This window comes from Anguilla anguilla, chromosome 4 (assembly GCF_013347855.1).
Source record: "Anguilla anguilla isolate fAngAng1 chromosome 4, fAngAng1.pri, whole genome shotgun sequence".
NCBI lineage: Eukaryota > Metazoa > Chordata > Actinopteri > Anguilliformes > Anguillidae > Anguilla > Anguilla anguilla.
Genome location: NC_049204.1, coordinates 26,307,880 through 26,324,423, shown reverse-complemented (window position 1 = coordinate 26,324,423; position 16,544 = coordinate 26,307,880). Strand labels below are relative to the sequence as shown.

The 16,544-nt window shown below is 38.9% G+C and overlaps 1 protein-coding gene across 2 annotated transcripts in view; it reads left to right on the top strand.

The window, feature by feature from the left end:
* Positions 1-7,778: 7,778 nt before the first annotated feature.
* Positions 7,779-16,544, top strand: part of flt1 (fms related receptor tyrosine kinase 1) — a 58,484-nt gene continuing 49,718 nt past the window's right edge. For both annotated transcript variants that reach the window (XM_035413748.1, XM_035413749.1), the window contains exons 1-3: positions 7,779-8,053; positions 11,997-12,093; positions 12,452-12,663. In XM_035413748.1, coding sequence (XP_035269639.1) covers positions 7,999-8,053; positions 11,997-12,093; positions 12,452-12,663 — 364 coding nt within the window. In that variant the 5' untranslated portion in view covers positions 7,779-7,998. The remainder of the gene's footprint in view (positions 8,054-11,996; positions 12,094-12,451; positions 12,664-16,544) is intronic.

Genomic DNA, 16,544 nt, shown 5'->3' with positions numbered 1-16,544 from the left:
TGGTCCAGTCATTGTGGAGCAGCTGTCACTTAAGTGTTGTACACAAAATTTTAAAAGACAGAAAATCTAAGAAGGTAGAGCTTATGGGTTCTTGAGGCAAATTGGCCCCTTGTGAGAAGAGGGACCTATATACCAAATCACATGACTCTAAATCAAATGGGGTGATGGGCTTTCAAAGTATTCACCATAAATCGCCTGTTATAGTGCCATTGAAATCTTTATACAAGCAACCTACTCTGAGCCAAGGTGAATATTATAAAGTTGGAATGGCATGACTAGCCTAAAAGCTGTAGGAGAAATAGTGTGCAGAAATATTGGCAGAAGTAAGAAATAAGTACCAAGGATTACATAATGATTTTCAGATCTTTTTGGGAGGGACAGCTTTGGTTATTATGGGAATATTGGTGAGCCCCCCCCCCCCCCCCCCCCCCCCAGTTTCTGCTTCTTGCAGTACCTGTCTTTGAATTGTCGAAGGGCCCACAATGGCAAATGGTGAATTGTTTCCAGACATTCCCTCTCCGTGAAGGATTAATTACTGCCCCTGTAGGTGATAAACCCTTCACAAAAAATGACCGATTCATCCGGCTAGGAACTTAAATTTGCACACAAAAAAAACCCAAAGAGATACAGGGAGGGACATATAAGATGTGACACAAACAGATTACAGATTAACAATTACAAAGAGTGTACTTCAGTTCCAATCAATGTCCACCTTTGATGACTGTCCTAAAACTATAATCTTTTTGGAAGATATTCCAGCAGTCTGTGCTGGTTTTCCAGCTGTGTAGTGGAGACATCTCCATGCATCCTGCAGTGTCCAACAACAGATGTCCAGTCATCATGTTAACTGAAAGTCTCCTTTTTGTCCTTTTTTTTAAAACCAGTGAACCAGTGATGAGGAAGTTCTCTAGCCATTTGTGCTATGTTAAGCATCCAGTTATTTCAACAGGCAGTCCTTTAGAGCCAGTCTCCCATCTGAAGGAGCTACAAGTTTGATGTACATGCACAGCATAGCATCTTTCCCACTGTCCCAATTTCCCACGCAATGTCTTGAAGACTCCTAAGTAGCGACTCAGTGGATGGTTGTGGTATGCTTGGAGAACAGTGTTAGTCAAAGTACGAGGTATGTAAACTCTGTAGGGGGTCTGCTGCTTTGAGGTTTTACTTCGGTTACTCCATTACTCCATTACTGTTTATTGCTCACCCATTTCTGAATGACCTGTAACCAGGGTTTTGTAGATCCTTTGTACCTCTGGATCATCTTTTTGTACTTTTCAGATCATGTCATCAGAAATGGGAAGGCAGTCTGAGTCTCCACTGTTGGTAGTGTAGCGATGGCACCCTGGAATATCACCAGGCCAGGACAGAGCATCTGGTACAGCATTAAGTTTCCGTTTGCGATACTCGCTTATGAAGTTGAATTTCTGAAGGCATAAAGCCCACAGAAGAAGGTGACTGCTAGTTTTGGACAAATTCATCACCCACTGCAGGGCAGCATGGTCAGTAACCAAGGTAAAGATCTTGAGGTCAAGGTAATGTTACCACTTCTCAAGCACCCAGATAACAGCGAGGCATTCGGTCTCTGTTGCAGAGTAGCTTGCTTCTGCACAGTTCAGAGTTCTGCTTGCTTATGCTAGAACTTCCTCTGTTCCAGGTCCAGTTCTTTGAGCAAGGACTACTCCAAGGCCTGTCTCATTAGCACCAGTGTACACAGTGAAATGAAGGGACAGATTAGGATGCCATCAGACAGGGGGTGAGATCAAATACTTTTTTAGCTCATCAAAAACATGTTGACAATTTACTGACCATTTGAATGCACATCCTTTCTTTTTCAGACAATTCAGGGAATCTTCAATCTTGAAAAAAATTTGGGACAAAGCACCCAGACATTCCAAGTAATCTCTGAACTTTTTAATGTTGGTAGGTTCCAGGAAGAACTGAGTAGAGGTGACCTTTTCTGGATCAGCTGTAACACCTTTTGTAGAGATGACATGGCCCAGAAACTTAATTTCTCAAAGACAGAATTTGCACTTTTTGAGGTTTAGTGTCAGTCCTGCTTCAGAGAGTTTGAAGATCATGAAGGTGTTAGCTAACCATGGCAGAGTAGACAATTATGTCGTCTAGATCCACCAGACATTATTTTTCTCTACGTTCTCCCAGAACTGCCTCCATCAACCTTTGGAATGATGCTGGTACATTCTTGAGTCCAAAAAGTATCACAGAAAACTGGAATAACCCTACCTTGGTGATGAATGCAGTCTTACTTGCTCTCTGAGTCCAGTGTCACTTACCAGTAGCCACTGTTCAGATCTAGTGTGGAGAAAACAGACACACCAGCAAGGGATTACAGGTGATCTTAGATATTGGGAAGAGAGTAAGCATCATTTTCTGTGGTAGATTCAACTTCGGTAATCAATGCAAAACCTGCATGCTTTTTGGAATAATGACAACATGAGAAGCCCATCCTGAAAATGACGGTTCTATAATTCTATTTTCAAGCATCTCTTCCAGCTGTGGTGTCATAATATATTGTTTTGAAGAGGCAGTTGGTAAGGCTTCTGTTTAATGGGAATTTCAGAAGTAGTGTAGATTCTATGATGTAACACATTGGTCCTGCCTGCTTTGAGAGAGTACACTTGTGGGTGGCTTTGCAGAAGTTAGTATAATTTTAGTTTGTCAAGTTCACTGAGGTGACAGTTAGACACTGCAAGATGGATGTAGTCTTGGGAAGATATGGTTGGAGCAAAAGGTTACAGTGCTGGGGAGGGGGAATAGAGAGTTAGAAGTAAAACTTTCTTGTGGTCGGGCCTCTGGCTCTTAGGTTCATTTATTTCAACCTTTGAAGTCTTAGACTGAGAAGAGGCCACTGAAAAAATTAAGTCCAGTCCAACCACTACTGCGTAGGCAAGGACATTATAGGCTAAAACAGCAACTAGCAGGGTGTAGAGGTTGCTATGAAAATTGATCTGTAGTTCATCCCACCCCAAGGGAATCTCTGCCTCACCATATGCTAGTTCATTTCACTGTATCAGGTGCTTTTTAAGTCTCCAACCCTTTCCATAGCTATTCATGGAACAAAGTATAAGAGGCCCCTGTCTTCACAATGGCTTTTCCTGTCCATTTACCAATGGTTAGGGGAATCACAAGTTGCTTAGTAATGGGGGGTTTGGTCAACAAAGTGCTAGACATGTTCTTTTTATCTGCAGACTTGGTTTTCTTTTTCACAATCTCAGGTACAGAAGACTAAGCAGAGGATGAACTATGATGGCTGTGAGATTGGGGTTGATAATGGGGATATGACCCTGGAAGATGCTTTCCCTTCCACCTCCAACACAACATAGGGGGTTTGTCTGTTAGTTGGCTTCTCCCTTAGTTGTCTTCTCCCTTCCGGAAACGTAGTCTTTTCCCAATGTCGAGCTGCTCATAGTGTCTCTCAAGTTCATGCCCAAGCTCGTCAACATCTTGAACACAACCTCTCAATTACCAGGCTAAGTGAGGATGGACGTTTTCCAAGATCAACTTCACAATTTCAAACTCAGTCCAGCTTGGCTTCCATCTCTTACATAGGGCTTGCAAAATTGCAAACTCCTTCTTTGTACAAACTCTCTCTGCCAATTCTGCAGAAAGGAAAGCAGCCTCAAATTCCATCCAAGATGTAGCATACTCTCTGCCAATCTCCCACCAATCCCTTGCACCCCATGAAGGACAGCTCCGAAGGTAGCAAGTATGTCTGCATCTGAGAGGGGCTGTAAAGCCAGTAAATCATAATTTAGACAAGTATGCAAGGGGGTCAGTAACATCTCCAGTTATTCCTTATGTTGTAAATGTTAACTTGACTAGCTTAGCTGGAAAGTGATCAGTGGCTCTGAGAGTAGTAGTCTGGTAATGGAACATCTGAAACAAGCGGGACAGCTGTTGGTTGGGGATAGCTTTTGTGATAACTGGGCTATGAGTATGTGATGTTAAACTTCTGTTAGCTAGCTGAGATCCTTCCATTAAGGTAATATGGTTATCTGATGAACTCAACAATTTACTGTGGTGCTGGGTAACCTGTCATCTCCATCCTCATTTGAACTGATGGTTTGCATGCAGGTCAAGTTTGTTAATCAGGCTTTCTAATTAGCCTTTAAAGGAGGTGTTGGAAGCCTTCTTGCAGCTCATACTACATTTGTTCCACCACAAATGTGACTTAATCCAGTAATGAGTACTCTGTATTCTTTAACTCATTTGTAAAAGTTTCTCCTATGTGCTTTTGCCAACTTTTTTGGTATGACTGGACTCCTACGTGAACAGAGTTTTCATAGCCTTGATTATTGAGTAATTTCTTTATCCTGGACCTGTTTTGACCATTAGAGCACAGAGATATTCATCATTTTGGTCTACATTAGCAGCAAGGGCAGAGAACTGTTGCGTTATTCCATCCTGATGCACAGCTGTGGAATGGCTCAGTTTTGTATTGAAACATCCTGGTCATGCAATAAGCAATGTAGCTCTGACCAATTGAAATCAACATGTGCTGTTATTTGATTCAGATCCTGGCCAGGCACAGGGGTGGGCAAGATAGGTGGGAGATGAAGAGGTAAAGGAGCTGCAGAAGCAGCTGTTGATTGAGATGTAGAAAGAGCTATATCAGGCTGAACCTGAACAATGCTGGAGTCAGAACAAGAATGCATGTTAGAGTGAGGTGGATATTGACTTTGGGCTTGGGTGTGGCTTATATTATGGAGCAAAATGTTTCCACATCAGGGGGAAATAAAGCAGCTGAAGACTGAGGAAAATTGGCATGATGGCAGCAAAAAAAGAATATCTGCAACAAGATATCGATCAATGTTGAAGTAAAAGTGAAGAAAAACCACATAGAAGAGTGAGCAAATGAGCTAAGCAATGTGTGAACCCTCAAATACACACCAGCAAAATAGCACTCCCCACACATAAATATGCATAAATGTCACAGCAATTCATAGCAATGCAAAGGCTGAATGCATAAACAATATACAATAACAGCAATGTATGAACACGCAATTGCACACTTGCAAAATAGAACTCCAATTATCATCAAAAGAAGGCATTTTCAGCACACCAAATAGGCATAAAGCTTATAGCAATTAATAGCAATGCAAAGACAAAATGCATAAACAATATATAATAACATCCAATGCTTCAAGTCCCTGTTGGAGTGGCACTTCTGTAGCGTTGGATCCCCCAAGAGCCAGGAAGACTATTTTGTTTGGGTGCCAGGCAGAGCCAAGGAAGCTAAGCCAGAAACATGGAAGGCCACTACCAGACTGCAGTATTAGTACTACAGACCAGGACACCCCATCTGGGGCGACATAGCTCAGGAGGTAAGACCGATTGTCTGGCAGTCGGAGGGTTGCCGGTTCAAACCCCGCCCTGGGCATGTCGAAGTGTCCTTGAGCAAGACACCTAACCCCTAACTGCTCTGGCGAATGAGAGGCATCAATTGTAAAGCTCTTTGGATAAAAGCGCTATATAAATGCAGTCCATTTACCATCCATACATTGAAACTGCAACTTGTATTGACTTTTAGAGGGCCGACAAAAAAAGAAATTAAGTCTGAATTTTAACTCAAAACAAATTCAAGGCTTCAGGCCTAAAACAAATTCACCCCAAATAAATGTAGAACAATTGAATTCATGAGTCCATCTGAGAGATGCATTTTTCAAGAGGGAAAAGAAGAGAAACAATTCAATCTGATCCCTTTGGAGTCTGGAAATAGCCTTTTTGGAAACCTGCCTAGACATAGCTTAGAAAAAGGAATGCAGAATGCTCATTTTGGTGGTATTGTCCACAAATTTGAACCAGGATTTGTCCAGCATTGTGGCTGTGGTTCCATTATGTTTTTGAGTCCGCCAGGTACAGCTTCATGATTTATATCCACAGAAAAAAAATCTTAGAGATGAGAAAAAACTTCCTCTTCCATTGTGTTTCTATTATTTTGTTTCAGTAATATTTAGAGTAATTCAGACTCTTGGAAAACAAATTTCTCAGGGTTACATTTCAGAAGAGGATTATGCATATAGGTAAAAGGATACAAGAATATTAACCATTTTATTTTTGGCATGCCAGTTTAAGAGTTGTGTTAAAAAGGGGGCGCTACAGAAATGGTTAACGAAAGTTTATATGCAGTCACAGGTAAATCAACTAGATCAACTAATGAAATCCTAATTCACATTTGTGAAATTGAGTAAGCCCTGAATTAATTAACAATGAAATTTGATATGATATGCATTAAATCATCCTGGATTGTTTAAGTGATATATGTGAAACAGACCTTTGATTTATCATGAGAAACAGTGTACATGATGTTTGGAATATCTGAGCAAAAACTTGCATACAGAGATAAGCAGAAACATGTGTATGCATACATTTAGTGTGGATTCACCTGCAGCCCCAGGTGAGTTATTTTTTAGGATTTATTCATGTATGAGAGTGTAGGAATAAGGGGTGGGGTGTGAGGTGACAAAGGTCTTAAAATATGATTTAACAGACATTAGTCACTGGTAATATTCTTGAAAATGTAGATCACCCAAAAGAATATTAATTTTAATAAGCTTGTCATAAAGCTGGTAAAACATGGTACCAGCACAAAAATATGACATGCCGAACATCTAAGACTTATTCACACAGGAAGGTCCTTCTCTGATCAGTTTTACACCAGCTTTTTGGAGGATGAAATAGAGCAAGTACAGTAGTTTTGACATATCCAGACGAAGTGTTGAAGAACCTTAAAAGTTTGGAGAACCTGCTGTCACTGTATTTTACAAACAGCATAAACGACACAATTCAGAATTGAAAAGTCAGAATTCATAAAACATACAATAATATGGAGGCGTTTTGAGTGTCACCGTAAAAAGCGCTATATAAATAAAAATGCAATTTAAAATTAAATTGATCCCTGGATAACAAACATTGGCAGAGGTGTACTGCAATGACCATACAATAAACAGGCCATGCAATAGAGCACTGTGAAGTTGTGGAAAAACTATCTGCAACCCTGATCAATAAAAAAGCAAACAAACATGGTAACTCTGTGATCAAGGAAACACATTTTGTTAATTGCTAAACTATCTCCAAAAAGTTCTTTATCAATTTATTGATGAAGGAAGGTGGAATTACAGGTGAAACATGTCAGATAAAATACAGGTTGATCATTTAATGGGCCAAATGGTTTTTTTTTTTTTTTTTTTTTAAGTGAATGTTTCCTCAAATCAGCCATGTAATGTCAGTCAGTCGCTCATGGCAAGTGACGTGGATAAAGTACAAAGCACAGTAAACTTAAACTGGTGTTTAAAATATGATCAGTGGCAAGTTTTTGCAAATACACAACTTTCGCATCCTTTAGGTGATGTATAATTACACTGCAAGAGCGACGACCAGTTATTTGGCGAACAAGCTGATAAGCTCTTAGTAAGGTATTTTGGTCATAATCATGGTCTTCCTATAGATATCCAGTGTCATATCCACACTTGTGTCAAATTAGTGGTTCACTACAATCGACCCAGCTTGTATTTCCTGTGTATGAGCCAGAAACACATAAACAACCTTCAAAGACACAGTTGTGAAAGGAACTGCGTGTGTTTGTGTGATACAGACAGACAGAGAGAGAGAGAGAGAGAGAGAATGCACACAGACGGGAACAACGCGCAATCTCGCCATCTATTACAGGAGGTGCGCTGGGTGTGTCCTGTCGTGACGTCACTGATATCCCTTTAGCGGTGGGAAACGTATAAATCTAAGCGCCCGGCTATAATGAAAAAGTTACACTGGTGCTAAGTTGTTTTACCCCGCAGCTCGGCCCCTACCAACATCGCTACTCTGGAATTTATTCTAGTCATTCCTGTTTTACGTTTGATGTCTTAACCTAAGGATGACAAAGTTTTAACTACATAGAGGCTCTGGAGAATTTGTCCCAGCTTTAATAAAGGAATTGCTTTTTTCTTAGACATCTCTGGCATACGGAACGTCTCCACTTTGGTCATGATCTATTTCGTCTTATTTTTTCTCTGTGTATGGCGAAGTTCGCTAGGCAAGGGTGAGTCGAGTTATTAATAGTTCTCTGCGACGTTTTCTATTTAAATGTAAATTACTTGGGCACCTCAAAGAGGTGCGCGCTGTTACTGTGTTGTGTATGATATGGTATGCCCCTAACAGTTTCCAGTTTACATGCATTCTGTATTAAAGAGTAAATACAAAGTTAATACTTTGCTAATGGGATCCTCAAAAGCCTGAATATGTCTGTTTAGTGCGTAACAAATTGCCCAGCAGATGCCAGATCCCTGATAATTTCAGGTCTTATGCTCAAATCTCTTATGGACTTGTCCAAATTGTAGGAATTTGGTCCTTTGTAAAGTACAACTCCAAGTTCAGGTCAATAACAATTTATTAATATAGCAAAAATAGTCTTTAATACAGTATGCAGCATGCCAGGTGAAAGCAAGGCAGTTCAATCACACCATAGTGATGCGTGGGTACAAGCTTTTATGCCCCACACCTGAAAAAGAAAGCTGAAATAAAATGCAGGTTCCTGTCCCTGACTGGGTGACAGGCAAACAAATGGACACTATGTTACATATATATATGTGGTGTGGAAGGAAACCAAATGATCATTGTCACGGAGACCTCCTGTCTCACACCCATTGATTACTCTGGCCTCACCCTGGTGCTGCTGTCATCCCAAGGCTTTGATCATAACCCCCCCCTTGATAATTGAATTAGGTTGATTGTATTCGATGACCATCCAAGAACACTGAATCAGAAAATGTATTTTTCCCTACAAAATATTTTTGTACCAGGCCTGGGGCCGCATTTCTCCTGCTGTCGATGGAAAATTCTTCAGCAGACTCGTTTCAATTTTATTTATTTATTTTGCTGTGCATCTTTCGCAATGGAGAAGCTCACCAAACTCACCTTACTAACCTAATTCCTGTATTCTGCGAACATGTAGCCTGGTGGTACTGTATGATACTGTCATTAGACAGCGAAAATGAGAGAGACAACGGTTTGAGCATTTCCTATGCAGTAGCCTATGTGTAACATGTGAGTGTGCTTTCTCCGCGCATGTAAACACGTGCACTCACATATACAGCGCATTTTCAGTCCTTTAAAATATTTCTAATTGCCAACCCACATCAATGACAAGCTATTAGCAAATGCTTTTGTGTGACACTCACACACTGTAGAAAACGAAGATGGACATTCGAAATGCAAAACTTTGCAAAATAAATAAATACATAAATAAAAATTGTGCATAAGCCCTGACAAAAATTTTTCCCACGGGCAACAGTTGACCAGTGACCCTAGAGGGAAAAGGTTTAGGCAAGGAAGCCTTGGCCACAACACCCCGTGCACCACGAATTGTAAACTGCACCTCTCTCACACCAAGTGTGTGAACTGACAGACGTGCAGAGAGGCTGTAAGGGTATTTGACAAGCTGACATATAGGCCTATTAGAAACTGACCTTTTAAAGAACTCCTGGCTAATTTTTAAAATACATTATATTTTGTTGCTCAAATTAAGCACCCGTGTCCATAGTGTGAAATAGGCCTTGTTATGTGGGATTTTGCTTGAGTAAACAAATACCTTGCTGCCTTGTCTTGACCTTCGTGTCTTGGTTTAGCCCCGGTTGAATCAGCAAGGGCGTTACTTCCTCAACTTGATGAATCTGTTAAATGGATGGTCTAATGTACATTACTTGGGGTCATGACCACCTCAAGGAAGCTTTGGAGTGAACAGGAAATTGTGCTAATCAGGGAATATTGCTAAAACAGACGCGAGCTCGGAGGACATTTTGGAATTAACTCTTGTAAATTCACTGGCGCGGACTCCCAAACTTTGTTTTAATGGTCTACATTTTTTAATGCACCGTTATAAATCATTGGACAATTGATGTTGTTAAAATTAAAATACATGGTAGAGTAAAACACAATGAAGTGGTTTTCCTTATATTGCTTTAGAATAGTAATATTATGTTTTATAGTCATTTTTATCATTTTGGATTTAGTCATGTTATTTAGTCATGTTATCACTAAAGCAGTGATTTTTTCGTGTTTATTTTTTTAGCAATATTCGGAAAACAAAAAGTATCACAGAAGTTCAGAAAATTTCATAAAAAGTCAGATTTTATAAAATGCTCTTTCCTAAACATTCTCAGCCAAAGTGGGAAACTTTGCTGTTATTAAGAGTAGATAAACTAGTGACCTAAAATGAAGGAACATATTTTATTACCCCATTTATTACAGATATGTCAATTTTTATAGATATGTCCATTTTTGCCAGGTACTGTGAAGTTACTACATATACAACACTACAACATTTCAGTTTGAAATGTGTGAAATATCTATTCTATATATAGTTCTATATTCTATATATATATATTGTATAAATAACTTCACAGTACCTGGCAAAAATTTACATATCTATAAAAATAGATAAACATATATGTTTTAAACATGTTTAATCTTCATGGGTCTGGTGTAGCCCCTTGGGTAGGTTTTTCATTGAATGTAAAACATTTGCCGCTAATTGTTTGTCTGAGTTAAATTACACATTCCAGCTAGAAACTCCACACAATTTAAAATGGAATCTGTACACCACCAAAATTTGTTAATGCATACATCATATACAGCCAGTCAATCTGCTATACAATTAGACAAGCAAAATACATATTATCAGTACAAGGCTCATTTTAAAATGATTGAGTTTGAGTTCGGCAGGTTTAAGTGGCATGGCAGTTCCTCCAAGGATTCTGGGATTAATACTCCCGTATATTATTTTGTTGTACTATTTGGAATCTCAGTCTTAGTCTCCAATGCATGATGTCTTACTGCTTTGTTTGTTCTGCATCAACATATATTCTAATGTTCGAATAATAATGAATGTATTATATATCTATAAATAATTATGAGATATACTGGAACTACAATAAAAAATGTCAGTGCATTCCACCTCATAGAAAATCATTAAAGTCATAGCAAAACTGTGTAGTTTTTAATTTGAAACAAAAAAAGTGTTTATCTCAGGGCAGTGATAAATGGTGAAATTGGTTTAAGGGCAGATTTTGGTGTGTGTGTGTGTGTGTGTGTATGAAAATGTTTGTTTTGTTGATCCATCAAATTTCTAAATATTTACAGACCATTTTCACCACAAAGGGATATATGACTTTGTTTTAACATAAAATACTTAATTTGGGTGGGAACCTGGAACTAACTTATGTGAATTGCAGAAAATTCATATACTAAAAATGAAAAGTGTTGAATGGTTCATAAAGATTGCTGCTGAGTGAGGATGTTTTGATGCTGTTATCATTAGTATATCACTGTAAGAATTTCTTTTATTGTTTACATGGCAATATGTATCCTCCAAGTTCGATGGTCTTCCAGCAGACACACTCCAACTTTCTGGGAAACAGGAGTTGCCAACACCATTGTCGGTGCAATACCAATGTAAAGCATACAGAAAGACTGGATAGAGATGGTCCCCTGCTGCTGGAATACAGACAAAAACACCATTATGAAAATGCTAATATGATATGAACACTGTGTCACAAAGATACTGCTGATGGGTGTTATTGATTAATTTAGGTATAGTGTAATGGATGTACACTATGCACAATATTGATCAATTCAAATGATGAAAGTCAGGCCGTCTGTGAAGGATGTGGTGTGTTTATAATAAAATGGCTGATAAGGTCCTGTTTTTGTACACATGTGAGACTGAAAAAAGGATGACACATCATATCTATTAACACTCTTCATAATAATAATAATAATAATAATACATTTATTTTATATAGCGCTTTTCAAGAACTCAAAGACGCTTTACAATGAGTGGTACATACATACATACATACGTACAATGAAACATACAATTCAGAGACAATCATATTTCCCTATAATTGTAACATAAATACATGAATGGTTAGGGTTAGTAATGGTTAAAGGGAGAGCCTGCTAATGTGCTGTTACCTCATTCTTAGACCATCATACCAAAGGCAGACTGAGTTCACCAGTGCTGGATGTGGAGGGAAAGGAGCTGGTGATGGAGGCAAACCATACGCTGCAACTTCACTGCAGGTGAGTGACCAATGAAAGACATCACCTGGGATCAGTCCTACACCGTACTTAACAGTAATGGGGGCCAGCAATTGGTATCAAGGGTCAGTAATGTGTCAGTATTTAGCATTATCTGACTCACAGCGTGACCCCTCACAGTTGAAGTTTAACTCAAGCGTTCTTCTCTGCAAACTCTTTTACCAAGTTGACATGGCAACAGTACCATTTGGCATGGTAAAACTGGTATGGTATCTCATTAACTGCTTACAATAAGTCTAGTGTGATATAGGTTGAAATTAGGGGCTGCAATGAGACAGATGGTGTAGTGAGGAGGTATGCAGTGGATATTTCTCATGTTGTGGGTGTGGCTGTGTGTCAGGGGACGATGGGAGCTCTCATGGGCATTTCCTGTGGGCCTGGCAAAGGAGCAATCTAGCATGGTGGTGGTGCAGTCACGCTGTGGGAAACAGGAACATCTGTACTGCAGTCGACTCACGCTGACCTCCGCCCAGCCCCAACACACTGGGTCCTTCCGCTGCAGGTATCGACATAAGAACAGGAAGCAGACATCGCTCTACGTCTACATCAAAGGTAAAAGGCTGCGCAGGTACACACAAACAAACACATAGGTACACACCATTAACCATGCAGTTACACATCTACATAGGTACAAACCTTTAACCACACAGATATGCAAGTAGACACATTTAGCCAGGCATTTACATACATTGATTTAGGATTATATTTGGCACTGCCTTCCCAAGAGATCTTCCAGCCAGAGGCAAATTTGCATATATATTTTTTTGTTTTTCCACAGGAACTACTTGTTGTTTGTACAGCCACCACCAGGTAGCAAGTGTGAGCACTGAAATTCATATCTAACTGCCAACACTTTGACTACGGGACTCACAAACCTAGAACAGCGGCTTGCAGTCAAATGACTGGAAAGGAGTGGAGAATACATTACAGTGATGGGCTGTAAATAGGGACAGGCTATCCTTGTTACCCATAGCATTTTTGTGTGTATTTGGGTCAAATTTACTTTTATAAATGTTTATTCATAGAACTTTGTGGTCAGACTGTGAAACTTATTAAATAACAAGTCAGATTTGAGCACAGTCTATAATATCGTCCCATTCGCTTAGGATATTTGTCTGCAAAGTATACAGTAAAATTGTTTTTAATTTTGAATTGATTCAAGATAAATTGCCTATAAGTCATGTCTCTCCTGTCAGGGTCTAGTTCCTCATTTATCGAATACAATCAGATAGCAAACATGGAACAGGGAGTTGGCGTAAATGTTACGCTTGATAATTGTAACACGGTCAGTAACTTAATGTACAATGGTCACCGGCATTTATAATAAGCACACAGCAGATTGGTCTGTGTGGTAGGCTTGCTTTGCTTTGTCAAAGCTTACTTGGGTGTTAAGAAACAAACAAAATAGCTTCCCTCATCGATTTGGACATTACCACAACAGACTTCATGATAAGTTACGAAGTTGCTTGTGCATGTTTACGCACTGCCTTTTTTGTGAATAAAGCCCCATGCTTCATAATCTGAGTATGTGGCTGGTCCCCCCACTGGAAATGTGTGTTTTTTAATTAACATTAGTATGTGCAGAAATGTAATATAATTGAAATGGTAAACGGCTACTGACATGCCAGAACTGTTTGAAATAAAAAAACTGCTACATTTATAGCTACCCTCCCCCCCCCCCCCCACTTTAACCATTAATGTGAAATCCCATAGAAACAAAAAAAAATGTTCTTTTTGCTCCAAAATTTGCAAGAAAGCAAGTGAAATGATCTTAACTAAATTTCATTTGGAAATCTCCATTCACCCGGCACCATGCAGTTTCCTTTTGTTTTGCAAATGAGAAATTGGAGGTGTAAATTGGATGAACAGTAGCTTTGACTCTCAAAAAATACTAGTGATTCTTGAGTTCTAAGTTATGATATTCATAGACTTGCTTGCTCAATGCACTCCCCCCCTCATATGTCTAGGATGTGTAACAATTTTTAATGTATCCAATGTTTGGAATTGAGCTTGTGTTTTTGAGATTTGTCTGTCATCAAAAATTGATGAAGACTGTTATATTTGGTCATCTATTGCTTGAAGAGATATAGACACTCAGGTATGTAGTGTAATGCTCATTTATCTAATTATAAATAAATAGATGAATAAATAAATGAATAGCAAAACATCAAGTGAAATATATAATTTAAAACTCATTTAGCACTCAAAGTTTATCAAGGCATATTACAGGCACATTGAGAAAAATGCAAAAAAAATGTAAGTAAAGTGAGTGCAGTAGGCTATATGTGCGAAATTAGTTTCGATAGTGCTTTGACTGATTTCTCTCATCGGTCATTCTGTTGCCAGACACATTCCTACCTTGGTAGCCAATCAACACCTTCTCCCCTCTTGTCTTGTGGGGGAGGAGGGAGCTCTGACCACAGGGGTCTGCAACAGACAGGCGACATTGACCATCTGAACATAGTGATGCACGAGTTGTTGAATTGCCAGGTGAACCAACTGGAATGCAGGCGTTTGTCATTTTTTTACTTGGAGTGCACGTCATTCATCCCATTGTGGTAATGCTTTACCTACAGTGACTGTGGACTTTTGTTGTTGTCTTAATAATGTCATTAAACCCCTTTCCTCAAATATTTTGGTTTGAGTGAATTTACCTTCAATTTATCCAAGGTAGCACAATAGCCTACAATGTGAATATATTTTATTCAATATGTGAGTTTAGTGTTCACTTAGTCACACAATATTTTAGCCAATATTTGGGAGGTCAAACCAGTTTTGATGATTTTTCAGAGAACATATTTTACAGTTTATTTTTCATGTAAAAAATAAATGCTAATGTAGTAATGTTGTCTCCGAATCACAGAGCTAAGCGGCCCTCTAAAGATGGCGAGTCACACCGAAATACATTGCGGCATGACGTCTAATACTACTTCTCTGCAGACATCAATGTAGTATAACATAGGATCTCCTTATGAGGACAAATGACATTCTGCTTCCCCCTACTGTTAGAACCCCACAAGTGTTTTCCTCTGGCTGGCAGAACCTCTACCGTAGAGGCAATTGCATCTACTTTAACCATACAGTTATACACCCATACAGGGACATGCCTTTAACCACACAGGTACACACTTACATTGGTACAAAACTTTAATGATTCAAGTACACACCTATACATGTACATACCTTTACACCTTTAGCTGCAAAGGTACTACAGACTTATACAGGCTCACCGTTTTAATGTTGCAGATATTCATATTTAACTGCACAGGTACACACTTACAGATACACAGTTTTAACCAAGCAGGTACACGTTTAAATAAGAATTATTCTTTAACCACAAAATCAACTAATATAACTACTTTAATCGACAGGTGCACAGTTTTAACTATGCAGGTACACACTTTTGTGTTTTTTTTCAGGAATTATACAGTGGAATATACTTACCCTGCATTACTATGGTTGTGTGGTTACCACTGAATTACAGCAGGAGTGGAGTAGACATGTAGCAGATGTAGCATCTATGTTAGTGGATTGAGATTTTATATTATCTGTGGTTTCGTGCAGAGCTCCTTGAGCAGCATGCAGAGATGTACTATAGTTTCAGCATCAAGTCTGATTCCCCTGCAATTGGAGTGCTGATTTCACAGAAATAAACTGATTCACTGTTGATGGTCATATTTGCATAGCACCATAGAAGCTTAGGCCTAGACTGTATATTTTATGAACAACCAACTTACGTCTTTATATGCACAATGTAAATTTTAAAAGCAGTAGAGTCATCACAGAGATGACATCTGCTACTGAAATATCACTTTTGAAAGGAACATTGAGTATTTCATTGGGTATTTTCATTTTCAAAATAGATGTTCAGTCAATGTTTAGGCACCTATTTGAACACAGCCTAAATAGAGGGATAGAAACATATTGGTCCTGTAGTCTTTGCATAAGATTGACCCATCACAAGTCACAACGCAACGTTAATTATAACACAAAGTTAATTTTAGAGGTGGAAAAGCACTGGGGGCTGTATGACCTCAAACACAACATTTGAAATTACAATCTAAAACTATAAAAAGCTTGCAGTGAAGCTTCCGCAGCTGTTGGAGCAAGTATTGCACAATGTAGCCTGTTTAATAAATTTGGGTAATGGGGCACTCCAAATTCTTGTGTTTTTTTTTTTTATCAGGGAAACCTACACTAAAACAGGATGTTACCTAAATTTGACAATTTGTATTTGGCCACCTGTGGTTTTTAAAAAAAACTTTAGGTATAGAAAAATTCAGTTAATATATGCACATTTAGGGCCATATTTATTAAGAATGCTGCCTGCAAATGACCATGAGTGCTGAAAAATTGTGTATCGATGCATGTTTTCAATTTAGCGGGGTATTAACTAAGACTGGTTATGTAAATGAGCATGGCCGCAGTTAGTT